At 37.1% G+C, this 16,523-nt stretch overlaps 1 protein-coding gene across 2 annotated transcripts; it reads right to left on the reverse strand.

Moving 5' to 3' along the window:
• Positions 1–422: 422 nt before the first annotated feature.
• LOC138326041 (plasminogen receptor (KT)-like) lies at positions 423–16,124 on the reverse strand. 2 transcript variants are annotated; one of them, XM_069272156.1, is made up of 5 exons: positions 15,982–16,124; positions 15,382–15,475; positions 6,575–6,705; positions 3,195–3,304; positions 423–2,351 (listed from the first exon to the last, which is right to left on the reverse strand). In XM_069272156.1, the coding sequence occupies exons 2-5, from the start codon at positions 15,460–15,462 to the stop codon at positions 2,209–2,211; spliced, it is 465 nt and encodes a 154-aa protein (XP_069128257.1). In that variant the 5' UTR covers positions 15,463–15,475; positions 15,982–16,124; the 3' UTR covers positions 423–2,208. The 2 variants fall into 2 exon arrangements, with proteins under 2 accessions (XP_069128257.1, XP_069128256.1); XM_069272155.1 differs by having other exon boundaries at positions 15,978–16,123.
• Positions 16,125–16,523: the final 399 nt, after the last annotated feature.

A 16,523-nucleotide genomic window follows, 5' to 3' on the forward strand; every position in this document is an offset into this window, starting at 1 on the left:
TAATATGAATTTTAAAGTATGAAAATAAGCAATTTTACTCGGTTTTTCGAAAATCAGCCTCAAAAATTTGCAAATTCCTTTATTGATATAAAAGTTAAAATTATTGAACTATTATAACATATATCAAAGCTAGCCTCCTGTATTTAACTATACAGGGATACATTTGCCGATTGTAAAAATGGCGGAGTTGTCAATCTCTCTGATATATGTTTGTGATTATTGTTGGAATTTCACCATACTTTAGCCATGCATGTGTCATATTCATCAAGATGAGGCAGTGTACCAACAGTAGTTCACAAGATCTATATAATCTACGATTACCTGGGATCTCATTTCTCTTCTAATTCTGGCTGATTTTTCTTATAACAACTGCCATAAGTCTTTCTGGAGTACATACAATGAAGCACTAAAAAACCACAAACTTAAGTTGATATAAATGTTACTTTAATAAATTTGTAGAAATATCTCATTTGCATACTCTACCCATATTTCCTGCGGAGAGACTAGTATGGAGAGTAACATGGAACACAATTCAAGTTTTAATGTTATATTGTTGTTTTAACTACCTACTTACAATATAAGTTATAAGTTAACTTAAACCAAGGATTTATAACTGAGAAGGATTCGTCACTGTATCTTTACACTACTAAACACCACACGAGATGCCTATGAACCGGGAATAAAAAACCTTTTTCTCAACAAATACTTGTCTAATCGAGTCAAACGAAACACCAAATGTAAAGTTAATTAAATTTCACAACGTTTAGTACTTACTTTAAGGACGGAAGATTTAGAAGAAATGTCGTAAATTTTTGTTAAAAAAATACGACAGCTCATAAAATGACAGAACGCTTCAGAAAGTAAGATGGTAGCCCTCGTACCTGCAAGCTACATCAAAGGCTCCTGCACCACACTTGCCCAAAACCCAGTGTGACTTCTCCTTCTCACATACGCCCTTACTTAAAGATGCTCCACAGCCGACAGAGCATAAACAATACTCATCATTTGAACAATAAATGATGTTTAATCATGTTTATATATGTCTAATTAACACAAAAAATAACATTAAATAATTTATTTTGCTTTTGGTATATGCGCAGTCAGTACTTCATTCCATATAAGACATAGTGCCACGGAATATTTTCGGGATGTAATTCATTATTTTTGATCTTTTTATCTTGAATTAAAATTAGCAGCTCAAACTTTTCAATGGTGGTAATGGTGTGAATTAAGTAACTTTTGTAACTGAAGAAAAAATACTAATTCGTCTGCTCCTGTTTTTGATAGAGAAAAAAATACCATTTGTTAGCGGTGAACATCTTTAAACTTAAAATTTGAATTTCCTATTTTTATAATTCAACTCATTCACCTCTGCAATTTCATAATGGACCGGTCTAGTCTTTGATTTAGAAAAGCTCATATGTATCTTAAGGGGTGAATGAGTCAAAAACCAAATGTAAAAATTTTCCTTTCATCTTTCCAAAATCTTGTATTAAATTTAAAAAGGAATAACTTAACAACTGGCAAATAACAATACAAACATTATGTGTGTTTTAAAGAAACAGATCACATGTACCAAATCGCTGCCATTTTCTCTTTCAAAACATACCATAATTACAATGATATTCATTTTTATATTGCTACTTTCAAATGACTATGTTGTGTATTGTTTTCTTTTTCTAATTTTGTAGGTCACTTTTACTTTAAAGATGACATGTTCACAAGGAACATTAACATGACAATCTAACCGTGAAACAGGGAGCTGGAGCACGGACACAAGTTATTATATTATATTGAATTTATTCTATATGTTTACTACTAATTATAACTTAAATCTAATAGTAAATACAAGTGTTCTATAAGGACGTCACCGCTAGGGTGATGGTGGTAATCACCGTAGTGTATCTATTAAATCATTTCAATGAATGTATGAACTCACAACTCTTATGATTCACAGTAAGTGCAGTATCCCAAATCAATTCATAACGTCTATCCTCTCTTCTCAAGCATATTTTCACAATCTCACATAATGAATTGGATCTTACATAATGACAAGACTTTCTCAAAGAAATTTACAATATCAAATCTAGATTTCTCTCTGATAAAACAAAATGGTAAATAAATCTTCTGACCCTGAGATCACTGACTGTTATATTTAATTATACACATATACCACACTCATCTTTCTACCTAGATCACACTAGAACACTACAGGAATATGTCGTGTCCTTGATTAACTCTGTCCTCCTCCAACTGTTTGAGTCGTGCTGACTCGATACTAGCGAATGTTGGTAGGCCGTGTGGGAGGTCCAGGAGATGGGCCTCCTTATCCATAATCCTGTCAGCTTCCTCTGTAAAACAGATAACGACACATATAAAGGTATTAAATACTTGAAATTAGTTTGCTCTGTAAAATGAAGATTCACTACTATGCTAAAAGCTAAACTTGATTATTTTGTCGTAATAAAGGATTATCAGAAGTGGCATTATTTCATGTAGATAAAGATATACAGCAGTATTTTCTGTAATGTAAAGAGAAAATACATCTATTACTGACATAAGAATCTTCCTGATAAAACAGATTGTATTAGATCCTGTTCATCTGACCATGCCAACTTATTGTCAGATGTCTGATCTTCATTACACTGCCTAATTTCTGAACCTCATTACATCTGACCTTTGACACCAATTAGTTTTTAATTGACCCATGACCTCAATTATCATTTAACCTTGTCCCCATTCTAACGGTTTTCGAATCTCACCATATTGTCACAGACAATCCTACCCCCACCCTCACATCCATATGCACTCTGACCTCTGACCTGTCCTGAAATGTCCAACCTCTGTCCATCATTAAATTGTCTTGACCCTAATTATATTACCAGACCTTTGACCTTTATTAAATTGTTTGACCTCTGATCCTGACTACATGGTATATGCAGGGATGTATACATTGCTTGAGTTCTTCACTAGATATTGAGTCTTACACTCACTTACAATGTACATTATATTATATATTGTATTTATGACCTCTGACCCCTATAATAGGTGCTTTATCTGACCTATATTGATTAACATCAAATTCCTACCCATTGGCTGACCTGTAATTCTCGGTCTCAGCCATTGCTACATTCCATGACCTTTGACCTTATAACATATTTGTTGTTTTAGATGCTAAATGACATGTGACTGACCTCTAATTCTGACCATCTTGTCACCGTATGCCATGTCTCCCTGGTACATAAACACGAAGGTCAGTGGCAGCAGTGGAGCAATAGCTGTGGGATTCCTCTTCTTCATAAATCTACCATAAACAAACCATATAGTTAGGAAATATAGCAAGCATCAAATAAATTAGTAAGAGAATAGGTATTATAGGGTTTGATAGAATTGTTGACACCTTAGTATCCAGCTCCTCAAATTTAAAAGTAGATTCCTGTTAAAAGTAGTATATACCATTCAAAGGTAAGTACAGAGGATTCCACTTATCTACATTGGTGGGCTTCTAGAACAAAATAGCAAATCACCGGAGTAGTCTTAGAGTACTTATAACAACCTACATCATTTATCATTTCGTCAGGGCAACATTTAATAATGAGTAACTGAGCTTATATACAGTATAATTTAACTGCTGTGATTTGTATCTTTGCCCTTTGACAGTAAAACATGCTGTAAAGTGTTATGGTAAGTACTGTTTAATTCCTACCCAGTAACATTCATGTCTAACAGATGTATTGTTTAATTCCTACCCGGTAACATTCATGTCTAACAGATGTATTGTTTAATTCCTACCCGGCAACATTCATGTCTAACAGATGTATTGTTTAATTCCTACCCGGTAACATTCATGTCTAACAGATGTTACAGAATTAGATCACCTACCCGGTAACATTCATGTCTAACAGATGTATTGTTTAATTCCTACCCGGTAACATTCATGTCTAACAGATGTATTGTTTAATTCCTACACGGTAACATTCATGTCTAACAGATGTTACAGAATTAGATCACCTACCCGGTAACATTCATGTCTAACAGATGTTACAGAATTAGATCACCTACCCGGTAACATTCATGTCCAACAGATGTATTGTTTAATTCCTACACGGTAACATTCATGTCTAACAGATGTATTGTTTAATTCCTACACGGTAACATTCATGTCTAACAGATGTTACAGAATTAGATCACCTACACGGTAACATTCATGTCCAACAGATGTATTGTTTAATTCCTACACGGTAACGTTCATGTCTAACAGATGCATTGTTTAATTCCTACCCGGTAACATTCATGTCTAACAGATGTTACAGAATTAGATCACCTACCCGGTAACATTCATGTCTAACAGATGTATTGTTTAATTCCTACCCGGTAACATTCATGTCTGACAGATGTATTGTTTAATTCCTACACGGTAACATTCATGTCTAACAGATGTTACAGAATTAGATCACCTACCCGGTAACGTTCATGTCTAACAGATGTATTGTTTAATTCCTACCCGGTAACATTCATGTCTAACAGATGTTACAGAATTAGATCACCTACCCGGTAACATTCATGTCTAACAGATGTATTGTTTAATTCCTACACGGTAACATTCATGTCTAACAGGTGTATTGTTTAATTCCTACACGGTAACATCCATGTCTAACAGATGTTACAGAATTAGATCACCTACCCGGTAACATTCATGTCTAACAGATGTATTGTTTAATTCCTACCCGGTAACATTCATGTCTAACAGATGTTACAGAATTAGATCACCTACCCGGTAACATTCATGTCTAACAGACGTTACAGAATTAGATCACCTACCCGGTAACATTCATGTCTAACAGATGTATTGTTTAATTTCTACCCGGTAACATTCATGTCTAACAGATGTTACAGAATTAGATCACCTACCCGGTAACATTCATGTCTAACAGATGTATTGTTTAATTTTCTACCCGGTAACATTCATGTCTAACAGATGTTACAGAATTAGATCACCTACCCGGTAACATTCATGTCTAGCAGATGTATTGTTTAATTTCTACCCGGTAACATTCATGTCTAACAGATGTTACAGAATTAGATCACCTACCCGGTAACATTCATGTCTAACAGATGTTACAGAATTAGATCACCTACCCGGTAACATTCATGTCTGACAGATGTATTGTTTAATTTCTACCCGGTAACATTCATGTCTAACAGATGTTACAGAATTAGATCACCTACCCGGTAACATTCATGTCTAACAGATGTTACAGAATTAGATCACCTACACGGTAACATTCATGTCTAACAGACGTTACAGAATTAGATCACCTACCCGGTAACATTCATGTCTAACAGATGTTACAGAATTGGATCACCTACCTGGTAACGTTCATGTCTAACAGATGTTACAGAATTAGATCACCTACCCGGTAACATTCATGTCTAACAGATGTTACAGAATTAGATCACCTACCCGGTAACATTCATGTCTAACAGATGTTACAGAATTAGATCACCTACCCAGTAACATTCATGTCTAACAGATGTATTGTTTAATTCCTACCCGGTAACATTCATGTCTAACAGATGTTACAGAATTAGATCACCTACCCGGTAACATTCATGTCTAACAGATGTATTGTTTAATTCCTACCCGGTAACATTCATGTCTAACAGATGTTACAGAATTAGATCACCTACCCGGTAACATTCATGTCTAACAGATGTATTGTTTAATTTCTACCCGGTAACATTCATGTCTAACAGATGTTACAGAATTAGATCACCTACCCGGTAACATTCATGTCTAACAGATGTATTGTTTAATTCCTACACGGTAACATTCATGTCTAACAGATGTATTGTTTAATTTCTACCCGGTAACATTCATGTCTAACAGATGTTACAGAATTAGATCACCTACCCGGTAACATTCATGTCTAACAGATGTATTGTTTAATTCCTACCCGGTAACATTCATGTCTAACAGATGTTACAGAATTAGATCACCTACCCGGTAACATTCATGTCTAACAGATGTTACAGAATTAGATCACCTACCCGGTAACATTCATGTTTAACAGATGTTACAGAATTAGATCACCTACACGGTAACATTCATGTCTAACAGATGTTACAGAATTAGATCACCTACCCGGTAACATTCATGTCTAACAGATGTTACAGAATTAGATCACCTACCCAGTAACATTCATGTCTAACAGATGTATTGTTTAATTCCTACCCGGTAACATTCATGTCTAACAGATGTAACAGAATTAGATCACCTACCCGGTAACATTCATGTCTAACAGATGTATTGTTTAATTTCTACCCGGTAACATTCATGTCTGACAGATGTATTGTTTAATTCCTACCCGGTAACATTCATGTCTAACAGATGTTACAGAATTAGATCACCTACCCGGTAACATTCATGTTTAACAGATGTAACAGAATTAGATCACCTACATGGTAACATTCATGTCTAACAGATGTTACAGAATTAGATCACCTACCCGGTAACATTCATGTCTAACAGATGTTACAGAATTAGATCACCTTTCTTTTCGTCATTCCTTACCCAGCTACTCCACCAATAAGGGCAAATCCATAGAAACAGGCGAAAAAATGGAACATGTCTCTTGCTCTTGCAATTTGTGCGGCCATCATTCGTTCTCTCATCTGGTTATTCATCTGTAGCATGCGCTCTTGCTGGAATAGAAATAGACCACAAACATATTTACATCTGGTTAGGTCATGGACATGTATACATCTGGTTAGGCCATGGACATGTATACATCTGGTTAGGTCATGGACATGTATACATCTGGTTAGGTCATGGACATGTATACATCTGGTTAGGTCATGGACATGTATACATCTGGTTAGGCCATGGACATGTATATATCTGGTTAGGCCATGGACATGTATATATCTGGTTAGGCCATGGACATGTATATATCTGGTTAGGCCATGGACATGTATACATCTGGTTAGGCCATGGACATGTATATATCTGGTTAGGCCATGGACATGTATACATCTGGTTAGGCCATGGACATGTATATATCTGGTTAGGCATGAAAATAGGGCATGGACATGTATATATCTGGTTAGGCCATGGACATGTATATATCTGGTTAGGCCATGGACATGTATATATCTGGTTAGGCCATGGACATGTATATATCTGGTTAGGCCATGGACATGTATATATCTGGTTAGGCCATGGACATGTATATATCTGGTTAGGTCATGGACATGTATATATCTGGTTAGGCCATGGACATGTATATATCTGGTTAGGCCATGGACATGTATATATCTGGTTAGGTCATGGACATGTATATATCTGGTTAGGTCATGGACATGTATATATCTGGTTAGGTCATGGACATGTATATATCTGGTTAGGTCATGGACATGTATATCTGGTTAGGTCATGGACATGTATATATCTGGTTAGGTCATGGACATGTATATATCTGGTTAGGCCATGGACATGTATATATCTGGTTAGGTCATGGACATGTATATATCTGGTTAGGCCATGGACATGTATACATCTGGTTAGGTCATGGACATGTATATATCTGGTTAGGTCATGGACATGTATACATCTGGTTAGGCCATGGACATGTATATATCTGGTTAGGTCATGGACATGTATATATCTGGTTAGGCCATGGACATGTATATATCTGGTTAGGTCATGGACATGTATATATCTGGTTAGGTCATGGACATGTATATATCTGGTTAGGTCATGGACATGGTTAGCATGGACATGTATATATCTGGTTAGGTCATGGACATGTATATATCTGGTTAGGTCATGGACATGTATATATCTGGTTAGGTCATGGACATGATATATCTGGTTAGGCATGGACATGTATATATCTGGTTAGGTCCATGGACATGTATATATACATCTGGTTAGGCCATGGACATGTATATATCTGGTTAGGCCATGGACATGTATATATCTGGTTAGGCCATGGACATGTATATATCTGGTTAGGCCATGGACATGTATATATCTGGTTAGGCCATGGACATGTATATATCTGGTTAGGCCATGGACATGTATATATCTGGTTAGGCCATGGACATGTATATATCTGGTTAGGCCATGGACATGTATATATCTGGTTAGGCCATGGACATGTATATATCTGGTTAGGCCATGGACATGTATATATCTGGTTAGGCCATGGACATGTATATATCTGGTTAGGTCATGGACATGTATATATCTGGTTAGGCCATGGACATGTATATATCTGGTTAGGCCATGGACATGTATATATCTGGTTAGGTCATGGACATGTATATATCTGGTTAGGCCATGGACATGTAATCTGGTTAGGCCATGGACATGTATATATCTGGTTAGGTCATGGACATGTATATATCTGGTAAGGCCATGGACATGTATATATCTGGTTAGGCCATGGACATGTATATATCTGGTTAGGCCATGGACATGTATATATCTGGTTAGGCCATGGACATGTATATATCTGGTTAGGTCATGGACATGTATATATCTGGTTAGGTCATGGACATGTATATATCTGGTTAGGTCATGGACATGTATATATCTGGTTAGGCCATGGACATGTATACATCTGGTTAGGTCATGGACATGTATATATCTGGTTAGGTCATGGACATGTATATATCTGGTTAGGCCATGGACATGTATATATCTGGTTAGGTCATGGACATGTATATATCTGGTTAGGTCATGGACATGTATATATCTGGTTAGGCCATGGACATGTATATATCTGGTTAGGTCATGGACATGTATATATCTGGTTAGGCCATGGACATGTATATATCTGGTTTAGGTCATGGACATGTATATATCTGGTTAGGTCATGGACATGTATATCTGGTTAGGTCATGGACATGTATATATCTGGTTAGGTCATGGACATGTATATATCTGGTTAGGTCATGGACATGTATATCTGGTTAGGTCATGGACATGTATATATCTGGTTAGGTCATGGACATGTATACATCTGGTTAGGCCATGGACATGTATATATCTGGTTAGGTCATGGACATGTATACATCTGGTTAGGCCATGGACATGTATATATCTGGTTAGGTCATGGACATGTATATATCTGGTTAGGCCATGGACATGTATATATCTGGTTAGGCCATGGACATGTATATATCTGGTTAGGCCATGGACATGTATATATATCTGGTTAGGCCATGGACATGTATATATCTGGTTAGGCCATGGACATGTATATATCTGGTTAGGCCATGGACATGTATATATCTGGTTAGGCCATGGACATGTATATATCTGGTTAGGCCATGGACATGTATATATATCTGGTTAGGCCATGGACATGTATATATCTGGTTAGGCCATGGACATGTATATATCTGGTTAGGCCATGGACATGTATATATCTGGTTAGGCCATGGACATGTATATATCTGGTTAGGCCATGGACATGTATATATCTGGTTAGGCCATGGACATGTATATATCTGGTTAGGCCATGGACATGTATATATCTGGTAAGGCCATGGACATGTATATATCTGGTTAGGCCATGGACATGTATACTGGATGACATGTATATATCTGGTTAGGCCATGGACATGTATATATCTGGTTAGGCCATGGACATGTATATATCTGGTTAGGTCATGGACATGTATATATCTGGTTAGGTCATGGACATGTATATATCTGGTTAGGCCATGGACATGTATATATCTGGTTAGGTCATGGACATGTATATATCTGGTTAGGTCATGGACATGTATATATCTGGTTAGGTCATGGACATGTATATATCTGGTTAGGTCATGGACATGTATATCTGGTTAGGTCATGGACATGTATATATCTGGTTAGGTCATGGACATGTATATATCTGGTTAGGTCATGGACATGTATATCTGGTTAGGTCATGGACATGTATATCTGGTTAGGTCATGGACATGTATATATCTGGTTAGGCCATGGACATGTATATATCTGGTTAGGCCATGGACATGTATATATCTGGTTAGGTCATGGACATGTATATATCTGGTTAGGCCATGGACATGTATATATCTGGTTAGGCCATGGACATGTATATATCTGGTTAGGCCATGGACATGTATATATCTGGTTAGGCCATGGACATGTATACATCTGGTTAGGCCATGGACATGTATATATCTGGTTAGGCCATGGACATGTATATATCTGGTTAGGCCATGGACATGTATATATCTGGTTAGGCCATGGACATGTATATATCTGGTTAGGCCATGGACATGTATATATCATGGTTAGGCCATGGACATGTATATATCTGGTTAGGCCATGGACATGTATATATCTGGTTAGGCCATGGACATGTATATATCTGGTTAGGCCATGGACATGTATATATCTGGTTAGGCCATGGACATGTATATATCTGGTTAGGCCATGGACATGTATATATCTGGTTAGGCCATGGACATGTATATATCTGGTTAGGTCATGGACATGTATATATCTGGTTAGGCCATGGACATGTATATATCTGGTTAGGCCATGGACATGTATATATCTGGTAGGTCATGGACATGTATATATCTGGTTAGGCATGGACATGTATATCTGGTTACATGGACATGTATATATCTGGTTAGGCCATGGACATGTATATATCTGGTTAGGTCATGGACATGTATATATCTGGTTAGGTCATGGACATGTATATATCTGGTTAGGTCATGGACATGTATATATCTGGTTAGGTCATGGACATGTATATATCTGGTTAGGCCATGGACATGTATATATCTGGTTAGGTCATGGACATGTATATATCTGGTTAGGCCATGGACATGTATATATCTGGTTAGGCCATGGACATGTATATATCTGGTTAGGCCATGGACATGGACATGTATATATCTGGTTAGGTCATGGACATGTATATATCTGGTTAGGTCATGGACATGTATATATCTGGTTAGGCCATGGATGCATGTATATATCTGGTTAGGTCATGGACATGTATATATCTGGTTAGGTCATGGACATGTATATATCTGGTTAGGCCATGGACATGTATATATCTGGTTAGGCCATGGACATGTATATATCTGGTTAGGTCATGGACATGTATATATCTGGTTAGGTCATGGACATGTATATATCTGGTAGGCATGGACATGTATGGTTAGGCCATGGACATGTATATATCTGGTTAGGCCATGGACATGTATATATCTGGTTAGGCCATGGACATGTATATATCTGGTTAGGCCATGGACATGTATATATCTGGTTAGGTCCATGGACATGTATATATCTGGTTAGGCCATGGACATGTATATATCTGGTTAGGCCATGGACATGTATATATCTGGTTAGGCCATGGACATGTATATATCTGGTTAGGCCATGGACATGTATATATCTGGTTAGGCCATGGACATGTATATATCTGGTTAGGTCATGGACATGTATATATCTGGTTAGGCCATGGACATGTATATATCTGGTTAGGCCATGGACATGTATATATCTGGTTAGGCCATGGACATGTATATATCTGGTTAGGCCATGGACATGTATATATCTGGTTAGGCCATGGACATGTATACATCTGGTTAGGTCATGGACATGTATATATCTGGTTAGGCATGGACATGTATATATCTGGTTAGGTCATGGACATGTATATATCTGGTTAGGTCATGGACATGTATATATCTGGTTAGGCCATGGACATGTATATATCTGGTTAGGCCATGGACATGTATATATCTGGTTAGGTCATGGACATGTATATCTGGGTTAGGTCATGGACATGTATATATCTGGTTAGGCCATGGACATGTATATATCTGGTTAGGTCATGGACATGTATATATCTGGTTAGGCCATGGACATGTATACATCTGGTTAGGCCATGGACATGTATATATCTGGTTAGGCCATGGACATGTATAATATCTGGTTAGGCCATGGACATGTATATATCTGGTTAGGCCATGGACATGTATATATCTGGTTAGGCCATGGACATGTATACATCTGGTTAGGCCATGGACATGTATATATCTGGTTAGGCCATGGACATGTATATATCTGGTTAGGCCATGGACATGTATATATCTGGTTAGGTCATGGACATGTATATATCTGGTTAGGTCATGGACATGTATATATTAGGCCATGGGTTAGGCCATGGACATGTAGGCCATGGACATGTATATATCTGGTTAGGTCATGGACATGTATACATCTGGTTAGGCCATGGACATATATCTGGTTAGGCCATGGACATGTATATATCTGGTTAGGCCATGGACATGTATATATCTGGTTAGGCCATGGACATGTATACATCTGGTTAGGTCATGGACATGTATATATCTGGTTAGGCATGGACATGTATACATGTGGTTAGGTCATGGACATGTATATATCTGGTTAGGTCATGGACATGTATATATCTGGTTAGGGCCATGGACATGTATATATCTGGTTAGGCCATGGACATGTATATATCTGGTTAGGTCATGGACATGTATATATCTGGTTAGGTCATGGACATGTATATATCTGGTTATCATGGACTGGTTAGGCCATGGACATGTATATATCTGGTTAGGCCATGGACATGTATATATCTGGTTAGGTCATGGACATGTATATATCTGGTTAGGTCATGGACATGTATATATCTGGTTAGGTCATGACATGTATATATCTGGTTAGGCCATGGACATGTATATATCTGGTTAGGCCATGGACATGTATATATCTGGTTAGGCCATGGACATGTATATATCTGGTTAGGTCATGGACATGTATATATCTGGTTAGGTCATGGACATGTATATATCTGGTTAGGCCATGGACATGTATATATCTGGTTAGGCCATGGACATGTATATATCTGGTTAGGCCATGGACATGTATATATCTGGTTAGGCCCATGTGTATACATCTGGTTAGGCCATGGACATGTATATATCTGGTTAGGCCATGGACATGTATATATCTGGTTAGGCCATGGACATGTATATATCTGGTTAGGCCATGGACATGTATATATCTGGTTAGGTCATGGACATGTATATATCTGGTTAGGCCATGGACATGTATATATCTGGTTAGGCCATGGACATGTATATATCTGGTTAGGTCATGGACATGTATATATCTGGTTAGGCCATGGACATGTATATATCTGGTTAGGCCATGGACATGTATATATATAGGCATGGACATGTATATATCTGGTTAGGCCATGGACATGTATATATCTGGTTAGGCCCATGGACATGTATATATCTGGTTAGGTCATGGACATGTATATATCTGGTTAGGTCATGGACATGTATATATCTGGTTAGGCCATGGACATGTATATATCTGGTTAGGTCATGGACATGTATATATCTGGTTAGGCCATGGACATGTATATATCTGGTTAGGCCATGGACATGTAATATATCTGGTTAGGTCCAGTTGGACATGTATATATCTGTTTAGGTCATGGGACATGTGTATAATCTGGTTAGGGCCGTATGGACATGTATTAGATCTGGTTAGTTCTAGTTTTATGGACCTACTTATCTTCCGTATTCTTATTTCATTAGTCCATTTATCATTATTTGACCTGAATATATCTGTCTGAATCTGTATATATCATTATAATATCTGAATCACTAAAAATGGACATGTATAATATCTGAGTTCATTAGTAAATTTCTGATAGATTTTATCAAAATAATGTGGATATATTTTTCATTTTTATGCAACTCAAACTCAATTGAAACATGTTTTTATTTTACAAAAGTTTAAAAAAAAATTGGACTTGAATTAGAATCAGAAACATATATATACTATGTTTCTGATTGAGTATCAATTTTGTGATGACCGTAGCAGGTGATATTATACTTGTTTTGAAAATGTAAATTTACATATCAGCTATAATCAACCTGCTAAATTATAGAGCAGACTATCACTATATATAACTGCAGTAGGGTTACATTTATCATATTTTAATATCAATTTATTATTACTATTTATTATTTGTATTTACTTGTTTGTGTGTTTGTGCCCAGACTGTGGAGAGTGAGTTTTGTAAGAGTGTGTACATCTAGTTTATTTAGTGTTATAGGTTACAGCCAGTGTGTGTTACCTGTCATGTGTTTGTCATGTAAGTCTACATGTGTGTTTATTGTTTGTGCTGTCCAAAGTCCAGTCCGACTGGTCCGTCCACATTCTTTTTACCTAATAATAGTTGTAATTTCATTGGCTAGGTAATTTTTGGCGGTAAATGTGTGTTGGTCAGTTTGTAGTGTCTTTGTGTCAGTTGTGCTTGAGACCTCAGAGACAGAAGGTTCATATTGTGCAGGGATTTCAAGGTCTCATTTCATTTTTAAACTATGCGGTTGAGGAAAGGCATGATATCAGGTGATGAGAGCTTTGGGCCACACCCAGAGTATTCCATCTTCACCATCAGTTCCTGTCATGTCATTGTCATCCTCGATACTCCAGGGCTTCCGATCACTTACGATATCTACACCCCTGGACTATCTCATAGTAAAACTGGAGGCAACAGAATAGAACAGGTAATTTAGTCATTTGATGTACATAAAAAGAGCCGTATAACGGTACACTGTGGTTGACTTTGACGCTTTGATGTTTGGCGTCGCTCTCTCTGTAGTCTTCAAAGGAAGTCTTTGCGAGCCTCTGATTGGTCAAATGTTTTCTGCTGAGCTGCCTCCAATTTCACTATGAGATAGTCCAGGGGTGATAGAGATCGTAAGTGATCGGAAGCCCTGGAGTATCGAGGATGTGTCATTGTCTGAGTGTTGAAAATAAAACGAACAAAATCATGACCGGGTATTTGCCTACGTCATTAAATACCAGTACGGTTACATAACTGCCACAAGACCACTGTGACCCATCCCAAATGACCACAAATTGGCTGGTCGAAGATAAAAGAGACCAAGTCAAACAAAGGGAAGTAACTCTGACTGATCATAATGACCTGATCAGAAAGTATTAGGCCAAACAAAAAAATATATCTGTTTAGGGTTACATTGACAAAAAAAAATTGGGTTAGTAGGTCGGAAGGAATTTTTTAGTATCTTTCACTTGAAAATTATGGCTGGATCCGGAGTCTGAGATCGAAATCCTGACTTTTAAAATTTTTTTCGTGGAAAAGTGGGGAAAATATAGGGTTGAGGGTAAAAATTAGGGGTCGGGTCGGGTAACCCTAAACAGACATATTATTATTTTTTTTGGTCTTATATAAAATTATATATAAATGAAAATAATTAGATGTCAACAGTTATGGAAGACAAGCTACATGAAGATAATTATAGAAATATTACTTGAATGCGCTGTGTCTTCAGCATGAATTCTTGCTGCTTCTTCATGTTTTCGTCCATTGCTTTTCCAACTATAGACCCCATTGTGTCTACTATCCTACAACACAATAGATGAAATCACAATAAAAAATAAATTCCATATATACATCATTTATGTTAAGCTTGTTATCAATAAAATACAAAATTCAAAATGTCCAAATCTACATTAATGGAATCATCCAGGCGTCAATGTTCGAAATCATCAGGTTAAGATTTCTATGCAGGTAATGAAATACTATTATGTGTAACAGCTGTAGCGGGATTGGTAGCTCAGCGGTAGAGCATTTGGCTTGTGGTCTGGCCGTTACATTTTCTCCTCTCCTGTTACACAACTGACATTGATTAGCTACAATTAAATAGGATTCTAAGTGTTGTGATGGGTATGAACAATCATTTCAAGGAAGAAAATGCTGGCTTTTGAGAATTTCAAGTGGCCCAATGGGCCGAAACTATCAGGTTACAATTTTGGTGCAAGTGTTGAAATACTGTTATTTGTAACAACTGACATTGGTTTTTACATTAATGTAAACAGGGTGCAGGATTTACAATAAATTTAATACCTGCCTCTGCAATGGATTGAACTCAGGACCTCTGGATTACTAGTCTGATGCTCCACTGGTCGAGCTCTAGCCGAGCGACATATTGCAGCTAGTATTGACCAGGGTTACATACTCCTCTCTAGGAATGAACTTGTCTTGAGTTTCTAGGGGTCACGATTCCTTCGCAGGTATCGTTAAGTATCCTTTCCAATTCCCTACATGAGCACAAATGTAACAGGATGCAGGATTTACAATAAATTTAATACCTGCCTCTGCCAGGAATCGAACACTCGGGACATCTGGATTACTAGTCTGATGCTCCACCGATCGAGCTAAAGAGAAGTTCTCTCTAGCCGAGCGATATATTGCAACTAGTTTTGATCAGGGTTACATTAATGTATAATTATTTGTGTTATGATGGGTATGCACAATTCTTTTAAGGGAAAAAATGATGGAATTGGAGAATTTCAAAAGGCCCAAAGGTAATAGTGATGCTATAATGGACCAGGAGATTTTTTTATCTTTAGAAAATATAACTCACTTTTTTCATGACTCTGGGGAAGTTTT

Source organism: Argopecten irradians, chromosome 6 (genome assembly GCF_041381155.1).
Source record: "Argopecten irradians isolate NY chromosome 6, Ai_NY, whole genome shotgun sequence".
Taxonomy (NCBI): Eukaryota; Metazoa; Mollusca; class Bivalvia; order Pectinida; family Pectinidae; genus Argopecten; species Argopecten irradians.